This window comes from Orbilia oligospora (genome assembly GCF_000225545.1).
Source record: "Orbilia oligospora ATCC 24927 unplaced genomic scaffold scaffold00097, whole genome shotgun sequence".
Taxonomy (NCBI): Eukaryota; Fungi; Ascomycota; class Orbiliomycetes; order Orbiliales; family Orbiliaceae; genus Orbilia; species Orbilia oligospora.
In genome coordinates, this window is record NW_011645654.1 from 1,396,604 (window position 1) to 1,421,016 (window position 24,413).

The 24,413-nt window shown below is 44.5% G+C and overlaps 9 protein-coding genes across 9 annotated transcripts; 3 read left to right on the forward strand and 6 right to left on the reverse strand.

The window, feature by feature from the left end:
- Positions 1-2,077: 2,077 nt before the first annotated feature.
- AOL_s00097g415 (uncharacterized protein) lies at positions 2,078-4,052 on the forward strand (the record flags this gene model as incomplete). Its single annotated transcript, XM_011126248.1, has 3 exons — positions 2,078-2,202; positions 2,267-2,888; positions 2,946-4,052. 3 exons carry the CDS (start codon positions 2,078-2,080, stop codon positions 4,050-4,052), a joined length of 1,854 nt encoding a protein of 617 aa, XP_011124550.1.
- Positions 4,053-7,800: 3,748 nt separating this feature from the next.
- On the reverse strand, positions 7,801-9,058 carry AOL_s00097g416 (uncharacterized protein; the record flags this gene model as incomplete). The annotated part of the gene is made up of 3 exons (XM_011126249.1): positions 7,801-8,199; positions 8,310-8,629; positions 8,725-9,058. 3 exons carry the CDS (start codon positions 9,056-9,058, stop codon positions 7,801-7,803), a joined length of 1,053 nt encoding a protein of 350 aa, XP_011124551.1.
- Positions 9,059-9,798: 740 nt separating this feature from the next.
- On the reverse strand, positions 9,799-10,306 carry AOL_s00097g417 (uncharacterized protein; the record flags this gene model as incomplete). Its single annotated transcript, XM_011126250.1, has 2 exons — positions 9,799-9,939; positions 10,055-10,306. The coding sequence occupies 2 exons, from the start codon at positions 10,304-10,306 to the stop codon at positions 9,799-9,801; spliced, it is 393 nt and encodes a 130-aa protein (XP_011124552.1).
- An 888-nt stretch (positions 10,307-11,194) lies between these two features.
- On the reverse strand, positions 11,195-13,201 carry AOL_s00097g418 (uncharacterized protein; the record flags this gene model as incomplete). The annotated part of the gene is made up of 1 exon (XM_011126251.1): positions 11,195-13,201. The coding sequence occupies one exon, from the start codon at positions 13,199-13,201 to the stop codon at positions 11,195-11,197; it is 2,007 nt and encodes a 668-aa protein (XP_011124553.1).
- A 2,558-nt stretch (positions 13,202-15,759) lies between these two features.
- Positions 15,760-16,272, reverse strand: AOL_s00097g419 (uncharacterized protein; the record flags this gene model as incomplete). The annotated part of the gene is made up of 1 exon (XM_011126252.1): positions 15,760-16,272. The coding sequence occupies one exon, from the start codon at positions 16,270-16,272 to the stop codon at positions 15,760-15,762; it is 513 nt and encodes a 170-aa protein (XP_011124554.1).
- Positions 16,273-17,084: 812 nt separating this feature from the next.
- Positions 17,085-19,096, reverse strand: AOL_s00097g420 (uncharacterized protein; the record flags this gene model as incomplete). Its single annotated transcript, XM_011126253.1, has 8 exons — positions 17,085-17,311; positions 17,379-17,517; positions 17,588-17,807; positions 17,868-17,977; positions 18,039-18,138; positions 18,205-18,466; positions 18,530-18,599; positions 18,701-19,096. 8 exons carry the CDS (start codon positions 19,094-19,096, stop codon positions 17,085-17,087), a joined length of 1,524 nt encoding a protein of 507 aa, XP_011124555.1.
- A 1,341-nt stretch (positions 19,097-20,437) lies between these two features.
- Positions 20,438-20,872, reverse strand: AOL_s00097g421 (uncharacterized protein; the record flags this gene model as incomplete). Its single annotated transcript, XM_011126254.1, has 1 exon — positions 20,438-20,872. One exon carries the CDS (start codon positions 20,870-20,872, stop codon positions 20,438-20,440), a length of 435 nt encoding a protein of 144 aa, XP_011124556.1.
- A 106-nt stretch (positions 20,873-20,978) lies between these two features.
- Positions 20,979-21,976, forward strand: AOL_s00097g422 (uncharacterized protein; the record flags this gene model as incomplete). Its single annotated transcript, XM_011126255.1, has 3 exons — positions 20,979-21,024; positions 21,090-21,437; positions 21,501-21,976. The coding sequence occupies 3 exons, from the start codon at positions 20,979-20,981 to the stop codon at positions 21,974-21,976; spliced, it is 870 nt and encodes a 289-aa protein (XP_011124557.1).
- Positions 21,977-22,882: 906 nt separating this feature from the next.
- AOL_s00097g423 (uncharacterized protein) lies at positions 22,883-23,878 on the forward strand (the record flags this gene model as incomplete). The annotated part of the gene is made up of 1 exon (XM_011126256.1): positions 22,883-23,878. The coding sequence occupies one exon, from the start codon at positions 22,883-22,885 to the stop codon at positions 23,876-23,878; it is 996 nt and encodes a 331-aa protein (XP_011124558.1).
- Positions 23,879-24,413: the final 535 nt, after the last annotated feature.

Consider the following 24,413-nt stretch of genomic DNA (forward strand, 5'->3'; position numbering starts at 1 on the left):
TCACGCCTTTAGTCCTGTCGAGATGCTTGGGGTTTCCGGTAGTGGCTTAGTAGCCACTCAACGTGCTAAACAATCCATGCGCATGAAAGAGACACCTCCACTTATTGGTTGGGAGTTGGTAGTTGGTGGACACCATTAAGGGGTACCTTCGCTTCGAATCAGGGCTCCCAAGGAGCTTACGGGGCCGGTGAATGGATCTTGAAAATCCGGACCTTAAAGAGAACACCACTCTCATACGTTTCTCTCGTTTTCTTGTTTTGACACTACACACGTCAGTTCTAGTGCGGTGGTACTCGAACGTTAACGTTGTAGATAGAACGTGGCTTAGGACACGACAATTCCTCTGACTCTCTTTTATTCTCGTTAGTTGCATCTTTCTCATTCTATAGACATTCATTTTTTTCTGTCCTCTCTATCGAGAGTTGATTTCTAGATCGCATTCCTTTTATTCCCACGACACTTCGACTAGACTTCGTCGGTTCAATCATTTGATCATTTCAAGGTTATTATCCATTCACTACAGCATAATTATAGAATTTATTGGGCACTCTTGAGGAGAGCATCTGAAAAGAAGAAGGAAATTTAAGGAAAGGAAAGATTGCGGCAGTGCGGCTTTCTCGAGCACCATATCGTTGAAATCGATCAAAAGTTTCGGATATCAATCAATACCTGATAGCAAACCGACAATCCTTTCTCTTCGGAACCAACCGACTTACCCCAGTACAAGAGTTGGATATATCGGTCATCTGGTTTCAAGACTTGCTATCGGACATTTCTGCATCTGCTTTTGTTTTTGATCCAGGCGGGACCGTACCTGTTCTTATATATTCTTTCAGTGAGTACCAATCTTCCATTCCAGTGCGGTTGACCACCCAGAGAAATCGCCGGTTGTTTCAAGCTTTCTGCTACCAACAATGGCAGTCAACATTCCGATGTTTTTATCCCCAGGCGCCATTTTCTTTACGAGGACAGGCCCAAGAAAACTAATATATTTCTGAACAGACAGTCAATTTACCCTTTAAAAGATTTGTCGGCATCTGCGGGTGATCTTTTCCCTTAAGAAAAAGGCCCTGGCTTAATCTGTGTATCTGCCAAGGGGGGGATTTAGACTACTTCTCGCCGTTCAGCCTTGGTGTTTGTTCGGCTCCCTGGTATTCCATTCCCACTAGCTATTTTATCGCGACAGGCCGGTCACATTTCCGCCCACGCTTTTGAACACTGCCTGCCTGCATGAACTGCACAAGCACCTAGCAGTCCCACTCTTTCGGTCCTTCAAGCGTGGTCCCGGTCGACCTGCAGCGTTACGTCTTGCAGAACCTTGCACTTCGACTTGATATTGTCGACCTTTCTTTTCTCCCCTCGACGTTGAAAGTATCTTTTCTTTTTCTCTTGTCCCTTCGGAGTCCACTTCTTGTCTTTGCCCATACTTTCTCTATATACACTTGCAAGGAGGCAGAGCTTCCGGACCATTTCTCTTTTTGCGTAAGATCTTGCCCGCGGCAAGATTGCATATTGTTAACACCCAGCCTCAAGCTTAAGCTTGTCTCATTCTCTCACACCCCGTTCCAAGACGGTCTGATATTAGAACTTATTCTGGGAACACTTCGACACCACTTTTGAATTCGTCCCTAACGTCATCAGGTCATTCTAGTCTTATCGTCAGGTTTTGTTCACTCACGAGAATAGTAAACCTTGTTCCCGTTGTGGTTACAATCCTTGATGTTATTATTCCTAACGGTCACACCCTCTCTTTCTTATATTCGCTGTGCTGCTGCATAGCTTCTTACCCCGTTTATTTCTCCACATCCATTCTCCGACTTTTTTTCTGACCCCATAATATATCCCTGGAGCAGCTCTTTTGTGATAGAGCTTATTTCAATTCGACATCGTCTACACATATCAAACAGCTTACATCAATACAATAAGGGTCTACGACGAAGCCAATCCCTTTTAAGCATAAATACTCTAGCTCTCGCAACAAGATATCTATTTGGACTCATCAATCAACCTTCCAAATACATACTTCAAGTCCTTCAAGTTACGACCTCATTGAAGGGTCGTATTACTATAGTATAAGATGATTCTCCCACGAGCGAGCCATACAACATGGGATGCCCAGGATCCAAACGACACACCCGATGATATCAACTTCTACACATGGGGCCTTAATGGCGTCAATCAGTGGTGGAACGACGAATTCAGGTAAGTTGGCTGCATTTGACAAAAGTATTATCAACGTGTTGCAATATCTAACATTTGCCTATAGCAAGGGTTTATTCACAACATCATGCATTCTTGTGCTATTCTTCTTCGCTGTAAGAATATCTATGGATGCCATGAGGCATCTAAGACTGCTTGTCCTGATGTCTACAGACAACAGCCAGAGAAGCCAGAGATACTGGTCAAGGCCCAGCCCCTTTAGCTGGAAAATGAAGAAGTACCTCTGGTTTGCACCAATCTGGAAACACAGACATAACACAGAAATTCAACTAAGCAAGGCCATTACTATTGGAACTCTCCCTACAAGACTTCACGCTGTTATCTTGGGTATCTATGTCATTTCCAATGTGATCTACTGCACATTGCTTCTTGACTATAGTAAGCCAAAGCGTGAACTAGTTGCAGAATTCCGTGGACGTACTGGCGTTCTAGCAGTCGTCAACATGGTTCCGCTTTTCTTGCTTGCCGGAAGAAACAACATTTTGATTCCACTTCTCAAGATTTCCTTTGATACGTACAACATCATCCACAGGTGTCTTGGAAGACTTGCAGCTTTGCAATCTGTTGCTCACACCGCAGCTTGGCTCATCAACAAAGTTGATGCCCAAGGCTTCGAGGGTGTGAAGAAGAGCTTGGTTGAGAGTGAGTTCATTCTTTATGGAATGATCGTAAGTCTCCTATATTATTTAATTCCCCATTGAAATCGTTATCTAACTCGAGCATAGGCCGTCGCCGCTTTTGCGCTGATATTCGTGATTACTCCATCACCAGTCCGACATGCTTTCTATGAAACATTCCTTGTCCTTCACATTGGATTGGCCATTCTCATTCTCTATACCGTCTGGATGCATCTAAAGATCGACAACCTCCCACAACTGCCATATATTATTTTGGCCATTGCTTTCTGGTCCCTCGACCGCTTCATCCGACTTGTTAGAGTTTTCTATCGCAATATCTCTACAAAGAGCATGACCAAGGTCAAGGTGGAGGCACTCGACGGCGACGCTTGCAGAGTTACTTTTGAACTTGCCCGACCATGGACCTTCAAACCTGGCCAACATGTCTACATCTACTTCCCGACAGTTTCCTACTGGCAATCACATCCATTCTCCCTCGCTTGGAGCTCGAACGTGTCGAAACAGGGTGGTGTTATTCAGAACAAATTACACGAGGAAGGTTATGCATCGGGCGATCTCCCTATTGACGAAAAGAATGCAACTATCGGACCTACCACAACACAGATGTCTCTCCTTGTCGCTCGCCGAGAAGGAATGACTAAGACACTTTATGAGAAGGCCAACGCTGCACCAAATAGGACTATCACCCTGAGAGGCTTCGTGGAAGGACCATATGGAGGAATGCATCAACTCGAATCCTATGGTACAACACTACTTTTCGCCGGCGGTATTGGTATCACACATCAACTCGGATACGTACGACAACTTATCGAAAAATATCAGGCAGGCGCTTGTGCAACCCGTAAGATCACACTTATCTGGGTCGTCAAAACAACCGACCAAGTTAAATGGATCGAACCCTACATGCGCGAGATCCTGTCGATGGACAAGCGACGAGAAGTTCTCAAGGTCCTAGTTTATATTACACGGCCCAAGGCAGACATTACTCAGGTCTCGCCTACTGGCTCTGTGGAATTGCGACCAGGACGACCAAACTTCGATCAGATCATGGATACCGAGGTTGCAGAGAGCATCGGAACCGTTGCTGCAACTGTCTGCGGACCTGGCCCTTTCCAGGACTCTGTCAGAGCTGCCGTTCGCAACCAGCTACACCGAGTAGAGATGGACTTCTATGAAGAATCCTTCACCTGGTAAACTACTAGTGTCTTCGATTACAGCCCCGATTTAATTTCTTCTTAATACCTTTTTGTTCGGGAATCATGGACCTTGTCTATTTTATCGGGTTTAATAGTGATTTTTCTACGGAGTTTTTATTAGGCGAATTTGTTGTTTCCAGCACAGCAAGCGATATCCCTCCAATGCATCTTTCCTTACCTAAAATTCGGCTTGGCCTTCTCATGTATATTATTTTTCTTACTATGTTATTTAGCCTCTTTCTTTGGAAAAAAAAACTTTTCACATTAATCTGTATATCCATTTAGCTTTGTTCCATTTGTAGGTTATACTAGCGTTACGACCCCTGTTTCCAGGTTCCCTTGGAGCGGACTGAATCAAAACGAATCAAAACGGACCAAAACGGACCTTTGACCCCCCAAACTTCTAACTGGTGCTAACTGAATCCACCTTACGCAATATGGCCAACACCTTTACTCTACTGATCAAAACCTGGAATTCTCAGAACTTTCAATGTCTATCACCTGCAAAGTAGTGGATCCCATAGTCATAGACTCATACTCATCAAAACGAACATGCATATCACCACTTGGCAGACACCGGAAATCCCGGAGTTCTACGGCGGGGTATACAAAGTATACAATACACAGAGTATTCACGTGTGTAACCGAGGGCGCTCTGGGCCAAGCTTTATAAGTGGGTCCATAACAATCCTAGCTGTCAGCTCTTTCGTCGACGTCTATAGCGGTGGGAAACTAACCTACTATGTAAAGATTAGCATTTTATGCATAAATAAAAATAAAATGTGGCAATTTTTCCTGCTTTATTTTCTTCAATGTGGATAACTAAGCCAACCTATAGGGGTTCGTCGGTTGAACTTGTTCCATAATCTTTCCGTCAAATAGTACCATCGAATGGAGATAGTATGAGAATCAATGAGAAAAGGGCTGAAACAAAATGTTACATTTACCAGCTCGTGACCACCCCTCGGTCACATTGTTTTATGTGATTTTAGCCTGGCTTTAAGGTAGATAGGATACCTCGGGGTATCCATACCCCGCTAAGCCTGGCTGCCCAGCTGATGCCCATCCGACCCTCGCTCTAGAGCCATGGGCGAGACGAGAGCGAATGGGGCCAGCCACTCGGGAAGACGCCAGACCTTATTGTGACGTGACTCCTTTTGGTATCTTTTAAAACCACTTCAAAAGGACACATTTTAATTGGTTAGAAGTTTCGCGATTCGCAGGTTATGGTTCCGGTAGCCGGCTTTGAGGTAGTCTTCATCCGAACTTTTTTTGAAGCATCGGAGTTCGCCTTGCGAAGGCATAGAATTAATTGTGAGCAAAGATACCCAACTTCAAAAGTGACAATGTTCCGCCAAGGACGACCACATCTCCAAAGTCCGTTAGAAGAGAGTACTCCTTTTTTTGGCAGGGAAAGCCAAGGGGTCCTCGCCGGAATAACTGATTTTTACTTTCTAGCCAGATCCAGCCGGTGCATTCGAGATTCAGACTTGTATCCCAGAAATAATCGACGATCTCGAGATAAGAACGGAGATACTGGACTGGGCATCAAGCCAAGTATGCTTGCTTGCAATATTGCATAAAATATCGCGAAACAAGAAACATCTTTTGAATTTCGTGGGAATGTGATGCCAAAGTTACATAATCATTGCGATATTGGTATACGTATTCATGAGTGGTGAGGCTCGTCACACGACCAGCGGTCCGCGGATCCGACGTCCGTAGATCCCGACGGATAGCCTCATCCTACGGTTCACCACTGTCTCGAACCGCACATATTATTTTCCAACACAAAAAGCAATTGCCTATTAATCCCATTCCTTGCACTTAATATACTAGGTTATGGATCAGGGCATAAGAAAATATAATTATAAGTAGGTCACGGTTCCCTCCAAGAATGCTGCATATCTGGGCGTCTGTTGGAAAAGAAGAAAAAGCTGGAGAAGCAGAAGTATTGGCGCAAGATTCATATGCTTATCCCCCACATAGCAAGGCCGATGGCAAGTAGATCCATGCTTAGTATGCATACCTTACCTGCATGGGTGTGGCGTCCTCCTAGGCCATCGGAGAATACAAGCCTTGCTCAGATCTTTCATGGCTCCCACACATTCCCTCCCCAGCGTTTTTAGCAGTGACATCGGTTTAAAGTTGCTCGATCACAGCAAATATTTCTGCCTGCTCTAGGGCACTGCAATCAGGTGCAGCATTTGAGAATATGCTCTCTGCCAAAAGCCCTGGTCGATGTCTAGAAGCAAATTATCAGACCACTCTTGCATATGGAGTGTCTATCGCCGGACTGCCGTTGTTCACCCCGGTTTTCTCCAGAAAACAGCCATCGGCATTACGGTGACGCGCTAGCTAACTCGTTCTCGCCTCCCATTTCGGGAGGAGATCGCGCTAGATTATTTTAGATCTCTTAGAAGCGAGCTTATTAACCCTTGTGTAGACACTGTCCCCCCTCGGCGACGATAGTTATCGTGAAAGTATTTTGCTTTTTCCCTGGTGTACGAAAAAATCGACGCAGTAGACACAAATGAGCTGAGGACCACGTCCCGCAGAAGTTAGCGGAAAGCTCATGAATGAGATCAGGCCATATTTGCATGCGTCTACAATGCTCTTGTCCGTCTATGCACATCTGCATCTCGAACTTGGCATCCACGATATTGTTATTGTCGGCCTTTAATCTAGCGGCACAAGGCGATCACATCACTTTCGACAATAATTGCATGCCGTTACCAAAAATGCAATCTCGACAGTGAACTTGTGATTTACACCTGCCGGGCATGGGCGGATGGAATTCTAGCGAGGAGCCGTGTTTGCAGCTTTTAATTTCCGTGTCATAGTTTGCGTCGTCTATTTTTGAACCAAAATCAACGATTACTATGACCGATTTGTTCGTCATTTTTGATGTACATGAATGAGAGGGCGAAGTGGTGGTTGCCGAGCTCCCACATGATCTGCATAGATTATCTGTCCTCTGCCGTTGCCACCACCTTTTTTGTTTCACATTCCAAAAATCCTGCAAAACAAGCTCCTCCTGATCTACTACAGATCTAGAATGAAAAGAAAAGCTTGAGGTTATTTTGTCGGGGTAATGAGGTGGGGAAACCTAAGCCATTTTTGTAGAGGGGTAAAACTCCATGACGAACTCAGGCGTGCCAACCTAATGGGATCATTATTGCATACGTGTCGATATTCTCTCGTAAACCTATTGCTAGATACAATAGTCATTAAGAAACTAGGTTCTCCCCCGTGTAGCTTGGCTCACGCCCCGTATGTTAGCGTGAAGCGGGTATGCTAGGGGAGCTCGAGCTCGGAGTAATCTAGGGAACCTAGAGAATGATCTAAGATCTCATTCCCGAAAGAAAGAAAAATCCGGTTATGATTTCCTAATTCAAGATTACATCACCTGCTGAGGGGTTTTCAATTCGCCAGCCTTCTAACCTATCTCGCATCTAGACCTGGTTGCCTTCTAGCACGTTCGAGACCACATTGACGCCCAGCCTAGATAGGGAACAAGACGACATGGCACCATGCGCAACACTCTTTTCTAAAACTGAAACGTTGCATTTTTTTTTGCGTTGCGAAAAGGTTATCGACGGTCTTCTCAATCAGGCAATGACCAGATTGAGAGATGTTCGACAACAAGTTTCAGTGCCGATTTATGCCGATAAGGGGCTGTTTCGTAGATCTATCGAGATAGATGAATATGTTACACAACCAGCCCAGCTCGAGTCCACCATAGTTCAAGTCTTACAACACGTCGAGACCTTAACATGCAACAAATGACCCCTCCTCTTCCTGATAAACCAGGCATAACATCCCGCCGCCCCAAGTATACTTGTCCAACTAATCACAGCCAACACATCAAAGTCCTCCGGGCGGCTTAAAATTGCCGTCAAAGTCCACTGCAAAAGCTCGGCTGTTGAGACAAAACTCTGCTCGATGCCTGTGAATTCTCCTCGGAGTGAGGGAGGAGGGAGGGTCTGCTGTAGCTGTGAGTAGGCGAGGTCATATGTCCATAGACCGATGCGTGAGAATGCGACGCTGAGGAGCATGGGGATAGAAAAGTGCGGAAGTGGAAGGCCGGCCGGAGAGGTGTTAGGAGTTGAAGTCAGTCCTGCGACCCCATATACTGCAGGCATCTACATTTACCAGCCGAATTTAATCGACCCCACAATCAATAATGTTCTAAATTTGATTTCAGAGCTCTTCTAGGGGGTAGTCCCGTGGTAGGAAATGTTTCAAAACATACCAGTGATAATGTCATCCACCAGACAGCCCACAGACCAACTCGCTCAACTTCAGCTTTATCGATATTAGGTCGGCCTGGTGGATATTCTTCAAGAAGCACGAGCTGATCTTCATCAGCCGGTCTCCAATACTTTACCGGACGGTCCCTCAATGTCTTTACGCCCCATGGCATAACTGCCGTAGCGCTCACTTCAAGAACGCTGCTAAACAACCGTGCCGTTGTAACAACAGGGAGAGTAAAACCGGCATTTAGGAGGAACGTAATCATCGGCGACGAGAACGTTAGTACGGATAAGTACAGAAGCGAAATGGATATCGTTGCTTGTTTCGTCAGTTAGTATAACAGTTAGTATAACAGTTGGTATAACTCTAGGTATAACTCTAGGTTTATGGCTGTAGGATGAATCTAGACTTACGTAGAAAAACTGCACTGTTGCAGAATCGCACAAACCCTGACGCCTTCCCTCTTAGATATTGGTCAAGAGTACCTGTATATCTGTTCTCCACTTCCCTTCCTTGTGCTTGCTGCTCTTCCATGACCTTTGGAGCCTGCAGGAGGTCATTATTCTCCCAAACTCGCTGTGCAGAAAGCCATTCTACCCAGGGGCTCAACGCGGAGATAGCCGCAATTACAACGACGCTCCAAAATACCGAGTGATCTTTGGTACTTTCAATGGCGGAAAACCCAGTAGGCAGTAACGTTACGAATCCAGGAGCCAAAACTTTACATATCAGGTCTATCCTTCTCATAGTTGCATTGAGGTAATGCAATGAATCTCCAACAGAAGGAGCAAGTGTTGGTACCTAAATCATGTATTGTAACGGATCTCCCTGTTAGTTGATCAATATTTTCTTTTAACAGCAAATCATGAGCACAATAGCAATCTAGAACCTATCAACCACTAGAGGTTCTAGACTGTTCCAACAACATTAGAGCCGAGAGGAACGTAAAAATATCTAACTTGAGCTCGGGTACCCGGCAGTAAGGTAAAGCAATGCAAAAACTGAGACTTGATAAAAAGATACGTACCCAATCCCTCTCCATAACAACGACATTCCCGCCGGCTGCGAGTCGCTCAATGCAGCTAAGTATCACAATCACCGCCAAAACGGCCCACTTCAAAACAACGCCATGTGGTGATGACGTATCGCGACCCGACCAAAGTAACACCATCCAACAACTACATGCTGTAAGTACAGCTAATCTTTGAACCAAAATGGTCTTTTTGAGGGATTTCAGTCGTGAAGGACATCGATCGGCCCAGATACCCACAGATGGGGAAAATATAATTGCCGCGAGGCATTGTGCGATACCACTTGGTATTCGGTCAGCATTCTTTTTCCCAATGCGTTCACTTTATCTTGATTCAAAATCTAGGAGAGCGTATACACGTATGTGGCTCCGGGACAAGTACTTAGCTAAGCGAAAATACAAATCTTTTAATGATCAGTCCCTAATCGAGAGGGCCGACCGGAGGATCCGTAGATATTCAGTGATAAACAACCACGATATCTCCATTACATTTTTCTTGATATATTTCGCTAGATTTAGATGTATCATGCGGCGGGAGCACTAACCTAATCGACGCTGGAAGAAGTGTATTCGGGAAGGCCTCAACAGTGAATACGACCTAAAATTCCAACCCCAGATTTCTCCTTAGCCATCCATTTTTTTCATCCCATCTCCCAAGCGCCAGGATTAACTTGTTTCAAGCCAAAAGGTAGGCGTCGAAACAATTGACTTACAGCCGCAAATTCATAGGTCCTAGCATTCCATGTTGACAAGAAATGCGATATGTATAACCCAGTCAACGAAGCTGCTTGAGCTCCGCGATGCTCATTACCCGATTCTGCTTCTGCATGAGCCTCGTTTTCTGGAGCTGTTGGATGCATTATCAACGATTGGGAACTCTCAAACTCTACCGCTTCGGCAGTTGAAGCGTTAATATCGTCTTCAATTGGACTATGCATTTCGTCCGAGACAAAGTTGGTGGTCATTGCATCGGTTTTTTCTAGTAATGGCTGGTTGAAGCGGCTTGCTTGATCGTGTTTGTGAGGAATGACATTTTGTGGTAGTGGAGCAAAGAGCTAGCTTTGAGCTGTTCGCCCTGGACCCACCACCGTGGGACCCACTCTTTGACGTGCCTAAGCGCTTTCGCTTTGGAGTGATGTTACTATATTTAGAATATTCGTCAAGGATTTTGAGTGGAAGGAAGGAAAATGCCAACGGCTCAACGCAAATTATGGGGTTCAAAGCTCAAAAGCTTGAACATCACTGTGCCAGGATGGGTCTGTGGAATTGTTTACGGGTGGGTCATTTCGTGAAACAAATCTGAGTGGATTAGATTTTAATTGAGGCTCAATATTTTCTTCAATGGAGAAGTTGTACAGGATTGAAACTTTTGACCATTCATATGGGACCGATTAGCGCCCATGCGGGTGCTGTGGAGCTCAGTTAAGCCTCACAGGTGCTGTTAACTATTGTATGTACATGTACGTATACAAGGAAGTAATGGTATTCTGAGAGAATTGAAGTAGAAAAAAAGTGGATCAATTGATCAGATGAAGGAAAATACGAACGCCGGCTAGGCTTTCGCTTGAAAGGACCAAATGTGGTTACCTTCCGTGAGATATGGTGGCACCGAAGCCAGGTCATGTAAAGTGCAGAAGTAATAGATACAAAGAATCTAGAAAGCGCCGCAAATGCCGCCACAATAATTCGAAAGGAGAAAGAAAGAAATCCAAAACGCCCACGAAAGAAGTAAGAAAACACCGCAAACTCCAAGGCCGTGTGTATAACGAGTGTAGCTAGAAAGAGAGTAGACCAGGCGGTGGTAGTAGTAATAGTAGGAAAGAAAATTGTAAATTGAAATGATCAAATGGTTCTTAGATCATTGAAATATCGCTGTCATTTGTTCCGATTTTGTAAAAGTTTGGTCGCATTTGCTTCATAGTTTCCGCAAGTGAGACGTCAATCTTAGGCAAAATTGGTTTCTCGTCGGAAGCGTCTCGACGATGACCGCTCAATCGGAAAGAGACGCCCTTGGTTTTGGAGCTCTTAGTGGGCGGTGCGAGACTATTGCCGATTGACTTGGGCCGTGGGTCACGCTCCCTTCGGGCGAGACCTTCTTCAGTAGCTTGACGTTCCATCTGTATTTTCCACTCAGGGGGATATGATCCATCGTTAATTCTGTCGGCTTCAATACGATCATAAGGTTCCAATTTGTATGGTAGCTTGGGTGTCATGGATCCAGGGTTGGTATCAATGCGGAATGTAACTGGCGAGAGTGGAGGTGATTCATCGCCGGGTCTGGTCACTATTTCAATACCTGGAGAAGATAGGGTCCTGGTTGGAGTATCCATCGTACTTAAAGTTAACCCATTGGCTTTGCGTTTTGCTTCCATTTGGTTGATGTATGGATTGTTGTCCTTCACTTCCCCATAGAAAGGTGTAAGGGGAGGGTTCGGTATTGAGTCTTGTGAGAAACGGGTACTGCCAGTGCGTCCTGTTCGAACCGAACTACGGTTATTGTGGGTGAACATTTTGGCAGTAGTCTCCGACGATTCATCACTACTATCACATTCGCTTTCTATAATAGATGCGTCATCGTCGGTTAGGATTTCGTCATCGTCCTTCGCTGGGATAATCTTAAGCTTTGGTTTCTTTATTTTTCGATGTGGCTCCTCTGGCGGAGAACTTGATTTATGATGTTGTGTGCTTAGGGAACTAACAATTCGAGAGTGGGGATGTGTTTGCATTGATTCACGATCGAGGTCTGAGTGATCACCAGGAATCAAATTTTGGTGCCTTGGGAAGCAAATAGTAGGTGATCTAAGCTGATGAGGTGAGATTGGTGTCTGCACTGTGATTGTTTGAAACCCCGCTGTATGATCGTTTGTACGGCCATTCCATGATAACGAACGGACGGATCTCACACTTGCGGGGGTAGGTGTTGTAGGGTCGGAAAATCGATACCGTTCCTTTGGAGTTGGGTTACGATATGCCCGAGTATTGTTGGGCGAGAAGCACTCGAACTGGGACTTCTGATTGTCGGATTTGAACGCCTGGGGCTCGGGGCCAAAATCCATTCGTCGAGGTGTCCTAGGTGTGAAAGGTACATCACCAAAGCCGGTCCTCGAGGGTGTCGGTGGTACATAGATGTTGGTTGGCAGCCCAGCCACTATTGTGCTCGTGATGTTATTATTGATAGAATCCCTAGGCTTTGTTGATGTCTGGAGGCTAAGCTTTGGAGCATTCTGTCGTTTTTTTGGATCCATAGTAAGAACTGCTGGGGGTTTTGCAATTTCCACTGTGGGTGGTATCGGTGGGATGGCTGTGGCCGTGTGCGGTGCCATCTTTTCCGGTACGAAATCGACATTGCCAATCTGTGGCTCTGTTATGGCAGCAATTGAGCCTTTGTGTGCACGAATATATGCAGCTTTTGGTTCTGCAAAGACGGGATCAATATCTTGAGAACTTTGAATAAGTTTTGGATGTCCGATTTGCGTAATATCAATTCCAGCTGAAGGCTTAGAAAAAGAAGGTCGAGCAGAGAAAGAAATCCTTTTCGCATATGCTGGCGGGAAGTTTGTTTTCTCTGTCTGTACGGGCGCTGGCGGCTGTTCAATACGAGCCCAATGGCCACGTAGGCCGTCAACTTGATATCTGTAACGGTTCCTCTTCTGTCTCTGTACCCAGAAACAGTAGCCGATAACCCCAATGATAGTGAAAAACAATGCTACACCAAGGGCTACAGCTGCTATTGTGCTGGCATCAAATCGAAGCCTTCCATCTGTGGAAGGAGAGTCGGATGGATCGGGCATCGCTGTCGCTGCTAGACTGGCAGGTAGTGTTTTGATAGCGCCGGGCTCAACAGTTGGTGCGGGCGCCATGTTAACTGATCTCCACTGTAGTTCACTTTTTTTGGTTTATACTGTTAGCAAAGTCCATGCATATTATGTGCATGTAGATGGAATTGGAATTGGAAGAAAGGAAATGAAAGAACAAGCGCCGTACCGACAATCTTTTTATGATTGTGATAATTGGGGGAGTGATGTAATGTAAAGAGGGAAAGAAATATATCTTGAAAGAATATTAATAGAGCAACTCGTGACGAGCAATGATATAAATATTAGGTTATATCAAAAGACGATATTGACTGATAATCCTTGAACTTCGGGGCGTGGTGACACTGTGCCATCAATTTTTAAATATGTTAAAGTCATGAAAAGTAGTATATTCTAGAACATAGGAACAATTAATCTGTCATGACAAAACCCCCAAGGTATTGTGAAACAGTTAGGGTTCCAAGGTCAATAATGACTGGACTTTTGCGGCAAAGCAGTATAGCTAGTTGGAAGTGCTGGGATATAGATGTTGGATTATATAATAACAGATGGAGCTGAAGCATGTAAACAACTGCGCAAGGAAACCGGTGTAGACTCACAATATGCAACAGTTGGTTGATAGATATATAGGTCTGAAAAATGACAGCCTCGATCACCGTAAAATACAAGCGATTCGACGTTTCAAGGAGCAAACTAGAAATATCTCGGGATCTTCTGTAGACGGGCTATATGGCCTGCAGATTTGTATTGCCTGTTGTCAATGCAATACTGTCCGCGGCGGATGACTGTGCATCTGATTGTGCTGGGGCAGATGTGTTGCGGCGGTGTCGTTGACTTAAGGCTGCAAGACGACCCAAGCCTGAATGCAGGGAGAAGTAAAGGCTACCAAGAACCATATCGGCGGGAACTGAAATCCATTCCTTTTAATGCCTTACGAAATCTTGGGGATGCAGGCCCAAGATTTTGTTCACGATTCGAGGTTTTCTCTGCTGGTTGCTCGAAATAGTGACAAGGGGACCCACCCGGCCTGGCGCACGGTACCAGACTAGAGAGCGAAGCTACTCTGAAATAGAACTATTTGCAGCTGGGACGGGACGAAGGCGCTTACATACTGGACCAGTCTCTGGAGGTTTCCCCACACCATGCAGGACTGGACCTGTGGGCAGATATCTGCGAACAGGGTGTGTGGCGGCTCTGTGCGAGCTCACAGTGGTTGGTGTATCTGGATCCACAATGTGACATACTCATGAACACGGGTATGTTATGTACTTACAGAGCTTAGTACCTCGTACTGTACACATTTCGGGTAGACTTGGAGTGTTTGAGCTTTGGTGGCTTTTACAATTGACTAGGTTCGGACGTCACTGCACTTGAGGGCTTTAGTCAGTCCGAGTTAAATTGTATATGTGTACTATCTATGATATTGCCCCGACGCGGAGTTTAGAAGTTCGAATCAATTCGACATTTGTATGTATACTCAGTTGGGAAAAAGAGAGATTCTACCCATGCTCGTGGTCATGATCTGAACTTAGACTAGCCTTGAACCTCTTGCAATCTCCGTCCGCCCTCTGCCAGGTCTATTTCTGTTCCTTTTTCTGAGGCTCAATTACGAAAGTTTGATAAAATTAAGCGGTGGCTGGTGATGGCAGGGGTAGCTCGAGTTTGGTTCCACGGACACAGATTAGCTAGTTTGTCACATACATCTTATATAATACCTACGTTGGCCTGGGAGGAGGTACTCCGTAGAAAAGGAGAGACCCCGTGAAGTTTCGGACATAGAGAAGTAATTTAAAGATTCTTTTGAAGTATAATTGCTTGATGGGGTTATTCCAGATCCGTTGCGTATACGTATTGGTATTGATTGATCAATTTAATTGACCGAAATTAGTGGATAGGAAACCCCAAATTTGCAAAGCTGGAAGCTTAAGGAATGTCAAGAACAAGTTATGTGATGTGTATACAGATACCTAGTTTAGATTATATATTAATCAGCTGACATATGGAGAGATGGCGCTTGATCGATTGTAATAGCCTCCAATTAATTGTCAGCACTCGGTTTTGAACATTTTCATTTTCATGGGAGTAAATATTAAATACAACAAAGCAACACATAGTAGCATACTTAGGCTGTATATATGCATATATATCTCGAGTCAGAACTTTGAAGTGAGAAAAGTCGAGTCGGTTGTGATCCGCTGTGAGGGATCAGTTATAACAGCCTGTAATAACAGAAAACCTTAAAATGGAGGTATCTCTATTTGTATACGTCTTAGTTTATATACACTAGGGGTTTTGCATTTGACTCATCAATCTTAAGATCTTATGTTATAGCGTTTAAAGTTTGTCTACTCTTTTTGATATTTCAAATCAGTCTAGCTATGCTATGTAAGTATCTAGCCAGACATAAAGCTCTATATACTAGATTATACTGTTAACATGTTACAAGAGTAGCTAAATATTTAGAATTGCAATAATTGGGTTGACTAATGACGTCCTAAGGAAAGAGGGAGTATCATCGCAGTCTCGTAACAAAACTGTGGTACCGCCGGACGTCGGACGAGAGCGAGGGTATCGAATACATGTATAGGTTCACAAGAGCGTCTTCATTGCGTAGTAGTACATGTCAACGTCTCAAAAACAATACTCGCGCTTGTGATAGCTGCCTCCCGGGGAATCCGATCTAGCTTCACAGCCCAATCATCTCGACATGCTCTGGTGATCAATTCATCCACCATGTCGCGACGCCTATCATATCTCTTCCTTCCCTCGAATTTAACATTTAGCCCTCCATGCATCCGTAACACACTAGATGTTTTATTTGTAATACCCAGAAGGCCGGCTGAACCCATTAGTTGGCATAAAAGGAGAATTTTGCCAAACTGTTCGATGTTGGTAACCAGAGCAGCCGCTAAATATACTATAACGGTGGTAAGGCCGGTGATTAGGCCCTGTATGTCGTTCTGCTCCTTCAGCCACTGCATTGAAGTTACCTTTTTGAGACCATTTACGCGCCCTGTCAAACTAAACCAGCGATGTTGGCTAAGGATAATCAGCAAATCCCCGTTATTATCAATTTCATCACTACCCCACCATCCAGGTCTAGTGCGCCCCCACATGACGATAATATAACATAGGCGTGAAACTATAAGAAGGCCGACTACAGCAACTCCCCACCAATCCTGTGATAGGACAAGTAGAACAAGGACGGTGATTCCCCAGAAAACTGCCGCAAGGTAAGAGAGCCCCGAGATCCAGTTCGTGGCCGTAGGTATGAAAAAGGATGAGACTCCCGTAAGTCCCTCTGGTGCTACATGGACTCTGGTCAGGCAGCCGGTCCGACCAACTCTTCTTAAATAGTATACGAGGGCGGAGTTCTCGACGCGAAAGACGTGGCCCGTCGTCAAGACTGCGCATAGTGGCTGTTCGCCCGAATTTTTGGCGAGGATTACATCGACAGCTCTCTGCTATAAGTGCATCTCTGAAGTTAAGATAAACATGTCTAAAAGTGTTGATGTCCCTGTTAGCGCAGCGCGCTCTTAGACAACGGTGAGATCCGCCAGCGCAACGAGACCCGCCGCGTCCAGGCCCACGGAAGGCACATTTAGGTGAAGTATTGGAAGTTCCCTAGTCATCTTTATTAGGTACCAAGAAACATTCCTACGGGCTTCGAACTGCGTACATATATTTTAAATTGGGGGGTATACAAGATGAATCACGATATTCAGACTGTGGCGGTATCGATATATCCACAAGATCTTAAGACCATTATTATTATTATTTTGTAAGTGTGATATCGATATCCTGACGAGCGCGGCTCAACAAATGTCAATAGTACAAAAAAAAACAGATCTGAGAACCCAGCTAGCCTTTCTATATATATATGTAAGCGTAAGCTTGACCGAGAATTAACTGCTTCGTGTGGCCAGTACTATAGTTCAGTCCATGAAATCTTCAGCAAGTCGGATCGGACCTTATCTTTGAACCATAAAGCAAACTCCATATCTGTCAACCCCACACTGAATACAATGTCGAATTGGCAACTATAAAACCGTTTACGTCTGAAAAAGAATCCGCGCTCTGCTGACTTTTCCTTCTTGAAAACATCTTTTGGGAGGCCCGTCATATCCGATTTCAAAACACATACTTGTTTTACATCTATTCCAGCGAATCGAGGTATCGTTAATAGAGCGTATGATTTGCTTGAGAATAGGACTAGGCTGACCTTCTGTGATACGATATGGTGGGTCATCTAGGGTGCACATTAAAATGCAATCCTGCCAAACCGCATCTGGGGATTTCTTAAAGCTCCTCGAAAACTCCTCCTTGAGCTCTGCCAATCTTTTCCCCGTGATTTTTTCTCCCTAATTTAAATCTGTTAATTAAAATAGTTTGATCTGACTGTGGACCGAAAAGTTAGTACCGCAAACATACCTTCTTAATTAACCAGACTACTTGGTTTTTGGCCATAAGTTTTTTCGTCAATGGGTTAATGTATTGCTCATCTAGCTCTTCGTTGTGTTTCACAGGATCCCATATCGTATTTGCTTTGATTCCATAACTTGCCGGGCAAAGTTTGGTAGCAATTTGATCTTCATAGCCAAGGAGGTTGGCTTGGTGGGATTCTATCGCTCCCCTTATCACGGCATATTCACTAAGTTCATCAGCTAATATTGTCGTAGTAACTTTATGAGGTCAAGTCACACCAACTTACGCATTTATAGGTGAAAATACTTGAATATCCCCTGCCAAGCCCGCCGTGTATTCTTTCACCCTTGAGAGAAGATATGGTGACGATCCGAGGCCGCCAACTAAGAATATAGACTTATGCCGATGCTAAGTTAGACATTTTACGATTTCATGACCTAATGTTTTTTTCACGAACCTTGATCGGAAGCCCTTCTTCGATACATCGCTTGACATGTTTATCCAAACAATTTATGCTTCCACTCACGGACTCTTCGAAAAATCCACACATTTCCGACCTGCCAATATCCTGTAAGCAAAAGTTGTCAAAAATAAAGATTAGTTAAGAGAAAATATTCGATTACCTCGAGATCCGTAATAGTCCAGATCCCGGGGGGATACGAGGGCCCGAAAGATTTTGAGGTGAGAGCTCAATTGTAATGTGCTCGCTCCAAGGGCTATTATCAAAGACCTCTTTTTGGGCGATAAACCTTTGCAACATTCGTTGCAAATGCATTTTCCCTTCCGGCGATGTTTGAAAATATGACTGCCACTCCTCGTTTATACATTTTTCATAAAACCAGCTTTTGAACTTTCGATCTATTCTTATAGATCCCCACGGTTCACCTACGAGCGTAGATTAGCTCTATGTTAACTTGACTTGTCAAAAGGTTATATGTTTGGTAGTACCGGACACAATATCTACTTGCTCAAGTTTAGGTTTTGGATGCAGTTGCGAGATTTTGTACGACGCAATATCCTAGTCATATAAAAATCATATTAGTTTTCATCTTTAAAGTTTTATACATTTTATTCAGTGGGTTTTTGACCCGGGCCATGAAGAGTACTATGAGTACTTACCACTGTCCCTCCACCAGCATCACACAAGATGACGCATTGGTTTTCGGGCATCCAAAACTTTTCGCCATGGTTTGTTGTATACAGAATGGCCGCTTCAGGCTCTCTTAGAGCGACGCCAATGGTATGCTTCCCAAAGCCTGTAGAGTTGATAATTGTCCTGAATCTCTCAACCTCCAAAAGCTCGTACTGAGCAGGAACCGTGAACAACACATTATAATCCAGATTCTCAGGCCCAAGACCTTGGGATTGTAGGACACTGAGCATTTGGTTATACAAGAGATCTAGGAAATCCTTAATTACTTCTGTCACAGTCTTTCCCATATCAACCCAGCTAGGTCTGAAAGCAGGGTTACATGCTGTTTCTTCAGGCTCCACGTCGAGGCACATTTTGAACATGGCGCAACGCTGGTTCGCAGGTGCATTTTCCGCTGCATAACCAAAGGCGTTGGGAACCCAAGACCCTCCGCGCTGCTCATAACTGACTATCGTGGGTACTTTGTTATTTATCCCTGGACTGCCTGGCCACCTATTAAGATGACAGAGAAGTTCATTTGGTCCGACTCGCATATATGTCAGACCTAATTGTAGGAGTGCGCTCGAGCGTCATAAGATTAGCATCCGAGAAGTTCGATTTTGTAGATACCTATACACGAGTGAGAAGGGGGGAGAAGTGAACGGTAATACCGGAAAAAGTTGTGCCAAAGTCGATCGCAATGGCCAATACTTGTTTTTTGTCAGATTGCATTGTATTGATCTTGTGGCGGACAGCTAAGTTACATAATAAAGAGAACAGTCAGTATTGATTTTCCAAAAGCATCCACTTTATAAGTTTATTTTTTTTATCAAGCTTACTAGTACTTCAAAGATTGCATGGAGAGAAAGTTAACTCTGAAGAAAATGCCGAGAGTGTGTACACCCAGGAAGTATGTTTAAGAACAAGAATCCAGTCCACCGGAAACCTGGACTGACAAGGATATATCCGAATAAGATTATTCTAGGTGAGGCTCTTTCTGAGCTGAGAGGGGGCCGATCAAACAACAGACAAATATTTCAGAGGTGATTTCGAATTAACTCATGTTGGCCACCTGCAAGAGTTCATGAATTCAGTGGAGGGGCTCAGGCAGGCCGCAATATATGCAATACACAAGTGTGTGACATTGGAGCTCGACGCTTATTGGCTGACGATATCAATATGCAACAAATCCTCGGGTTGTGCCGCATCCATGCATACGACGTACTGTAGTACACCCATGCATGCGAGCTAGCTGTAGAGAAAGCTTCGATTCCGCCAATGAAATCCCAATTAAGATCGCGAAAAAGATGTTTAATGAAGCCGTGATACGATAATCATGCAGATTGAATTGGTAATAAATTGTAGCCTCGTGCGCAAGATCGGCTTGGCCTCATAGCTTCCTTGCCGTTTTTGACTCGATAAATCAAAGTTCGCCCCGCTATCCTACCTCGGAACGTACTGATAGAAGAGATATTCCAGCCCGTCGGCTCAAACCCCACGGCACGTTCAGAATTATGAGCCTCGCAACTTTGGCTCACTGACTTTCAAGCCCCCCCAGAATGCAGGGAATATTCGAGCCCCATTCGCCAAGCCAGAAGTCAGTCAGCCGGTAGGTAAGTAAGTACATATGTAAGTATTTATTCTTTCTCAGGGCGATACAATATGCAGCGGTTTTACGTTTCTATCCCTTAGCACGTATGCAAGCCAGACTTTTTGGATCAACTTTAGAGCCAGCCGGTATTCTTGTCCCTGAGTTCATGCTGGCCGATAGCAAAAAATAAAATGGCTTCTCTTAGTACAACGACTGAGACAGATATCTTGACGGTGACTACAACATCTGCTAGTCCTGGATTTACGAGTAGTCTAGGCAATGGGGGGACGGAAACCATAACTACTAATCCACCAGGAACGCTGCCACCAAATAGTTCATCGTTTATAACGTCAACTTCGGCTCGAAGCTCGAGAGTAACATCATCAATATCTATCTCGGGACCCCCAAATACCAACAGCACTGAAATCTTAACTTCTACCACCACTGCTAACGGTACCTCAACTTCGGACGGCGCTATTATCACCTCTCCAGTTGTAACTCCGAAGCCCCCGAGTTCCGGCAACAGCTTCTCGGGCGGAGCGGTAGCCGGTGTTGTTATTGGCGTCATTGCAATAGTAGCTTTGGCAATTCTGGGTATAATTTTGATACAACGCCGGAAAAGAAGATATATATCACAGAAGGAGGAAGGATCAAATTCACCTCCTAGTCTTCCTATGGGGAATATAGAGTCAAGGAGACAGAATCGAGATCCAAATGCGGGTAGGTCTTCAACCTCTTCAATTCTCGAGATAAGGGATAGCTTTATTCTAACGATATCTCTTTAGCAAACACTAACCCGAGTCCAGCTGCGCCGCTGCCGGTTGTCCAATTCGATCCCCCACTGGATGACGTCGGCCTCACGAAGCTTTTTGACCAGCTAGATGATCGAATCTCCGATCATCTAGTAAACTTTAATATCCAAGAAAATTTACAACTCCCGGGTTCTGCGAATTACCCAGCAGTACAAGGACCAAAAGCTCATGGCGAAGGTATCCTATTTCGAGGAAAGACATTGCTTGATAGACAAGATTCTAGATTATTTATGCTTCGGGCATTGTTCGCGTACCACATTTTCGGATCTATAGCGGACCAGCTGATATTCTCCAAAGAGCAGCGTCTCTGGATTCGTCAAGGTAAGGCCATCTGAGATCCGAATTATAGCATCTTAATTCTCACTAGTAGTTCGACTCTTACAGCAGCTAGAGGCGATCGCCCGACTCGCCGCGCCGCGGTTTGTCGCCAACTTGAAGCCAAAGACACCTTTGCTGCCGCCGTCGACTTCTTGTACAGTCATCTCGAGCGCGAAACTCAGATTTATGTTCCACCCAACAATATAAAGAGTGAAAACCGTCAAGCAAGCCTCATGGCGATTGCAAGAAGCGCAGCACTCGTCATTCTCCGCCTAGGCTTGCAGCGCGATCATTTTAAACTCGGGTTTCTATTCCAGAGTGGTAATTATGCTCAAGTCGAAGGGGTAATCCCTTACGAAACTTCAGCGATTAGAGAATTTAAGGCCAACCCAGAGGATTATCAAATATTTGGCGAGGCTAGGCACGACAGTGTAGTAAGTGCGACGATCTCGCCAAGTGTTTATAGACGCACCGATGGTGAACATAGGTATAGGGTTAGGAGGATGAAGATTTTTATGGCGCCGAGAAATCTGAGGCAATAGGGTATCGGGGAATGTTAACTAGGAGGATGACTGAAAAACTCTAGAAAAAATCGATCAATCTTACGAAATTTCATAATAATATATATTCTAGCTAGTATCATTTTGTATATTTAACGAGATGCTTCCGGACTCCCTTGGAACCCCGGAAGGCTTCAATTGTTTCTGATAATTTTAATTATACTGGTATTTCATCATGTAGATTTTCAACGTCGAGACTAAGATTCCGATGTGATATGATAGCTATATAGAATCCCTCTAAAGAGAAAAAAAACTATTATGCTACTAAGGTCAATTTGTGGCTATGGATTTTTAACTCTCGGTACTACATCGTTAGCTCTCGATAATATTTGCTCAGGGAGGGGTTGCCACCTGTTCAAAATCAATCAGCCGCACAAGCTCCTCTAAACGAGCACGAGATGTTCTTGACAACAGCCAAGCAAAATGCTCGCGAATACGATTTATACTGCATGCTCTGAACAACATCCAACCGGTTAACCACGAAAAAGATTGACCTCGTATTGGAAAAAGATGTACCACATGCATCTCACCCGCCTTGATCGGCAAAATATGCCATTATCAAAATTGATTCGGTGTCGACTCCATAATATAAGACTTACCTACATGTATACATGTACATATGTGCTTGTGGAACGGCAAGACGCAAGGTTTTCAAAACCAGCGAAGACGAAAGTGGAGTCAAAATTCCCGTCTTTCAAACTTGGCCGCCTTACCCCTCTATTCCACATCCTTTCCGCCTCTCAAACGAGAAATAAAATCAGAAGTTGCCTGGTGCCGAGACTGAAATAAAACCAGTTACCAGCTGCAGTCAAAATACAACAAATATCGAGGACTTCCTGTGGGCTAGTTTTAGGAGACCGAAGAAGCCAGACAACTACATATGTCAAAATGGAGTTAGGATCAGTATGTGTAAGCCTTGCCGGCGTGCTCGCAACTATTGGCGCAAAACTCTACTGTCTTGCACAGGAGATGAACTACGCTGAAAGTTGTTTGGGCGACTTATCCGACAATGTTAAAAGCACCGAAGTTCAATTAAGCACCATTCAGGACTATCTTTCTCGGGCAGGGCTATCAAGCGCTCAAAAATCAAGATGCGAATACCACCTCCGGGACACTGAAGTCAGAATTAATAAATTCGTCAGCTCGATGGAGGCAATAATCCTAAAAATGAACACGAAGTCCATGAAAAAGATGAAGCAAAAACTAAAGCTCGTCAACGGCGAGCTCGATGGCCTTAGGTATCAAATCGACAAGATTGATCGAAATCTATCAGCCATCCGCCAGGAACTGATGATAGGGATTGCCCTTGATGAACGTCAGGAACGACGGGCGACAACGGCGCAAGTCGTCGAAAAACTTGATGTTATCGAAGCAAATACAACAGGGACCGATGCTCGCAAACTTCGGAAAAAGTATAAAGTATATGCTCAGGAGCTTATGATGGACGATTATGTTGTGCCACCTCCATATACTCCAGGCTCTTCAACCTCTACCCCAGCCTCAGTAAATGCGCGGTCACCGGTACCGTCAATGTATTCAGAAACGTCGTCAATACATTCACAAATATCGTCAATATATTCACAGCCATCGTCAGTATTCTCATCACCATCGTCAGTATACTCACAGCTATCGTCAATATATTCGCAACAATCAGTTACGGAGCTACCCGCCACGCCTGTCGACCCTTCAAAGGCGCGAACAGTGTTCCCAACTCACAACAAAATATCCATGTCAACCTACACTGTTGCTGACTATACGACAGTTACGTCTGTTGAGAAAGTCGAAAAACTCCCATGGACACCCCCGCCAACAATCTCAGAAAAGGCCAAGCCATATGGTGAACAAACCTACTTCGACGGCCTTATAGTAGTCGAAAATTCCTAACAAAGTAAGTCCACCAACGTTTGGGTCGTTTAAAACATGTTACCATTTTATAACATCGATCAAACGATATGTTTAGTGAGCCTCTCGATTTTTAATATTCATATAGGAAAAAAGGGACTCAGTTGGCCGAAGGTGAACGGGCTCAAATTTCATCGGAATTCTTGAAGTATTTATTTAGATGTTATTATCAGTGCCATGTTCATAGGCAGCAGCCGAAATTTAATACTTGTCATACATTTCGAAGCACACACTTTAATTGTCGTTACAAAAGATTGACTGTATAATATATGTATATCCTAACGAGCTCGTAGTTGGCGGCAAGCTCGTATATATATATAAATGCCGTAGGTGTATCGCGGCTGCTTGGCCCCTACACCAATCATACCGCGTGTACATGACACTGGTATCAATCTTGCGCCGTCCAAGGTAGACCCACAAAACAAGCACCGGTGAATGTTTAAGCTTTCGCCTCCCCAGCTATACAGTGCATATGTGGCTCTGCATAATCTTGTCGTAACCTTGGCTTGGGGGCTTC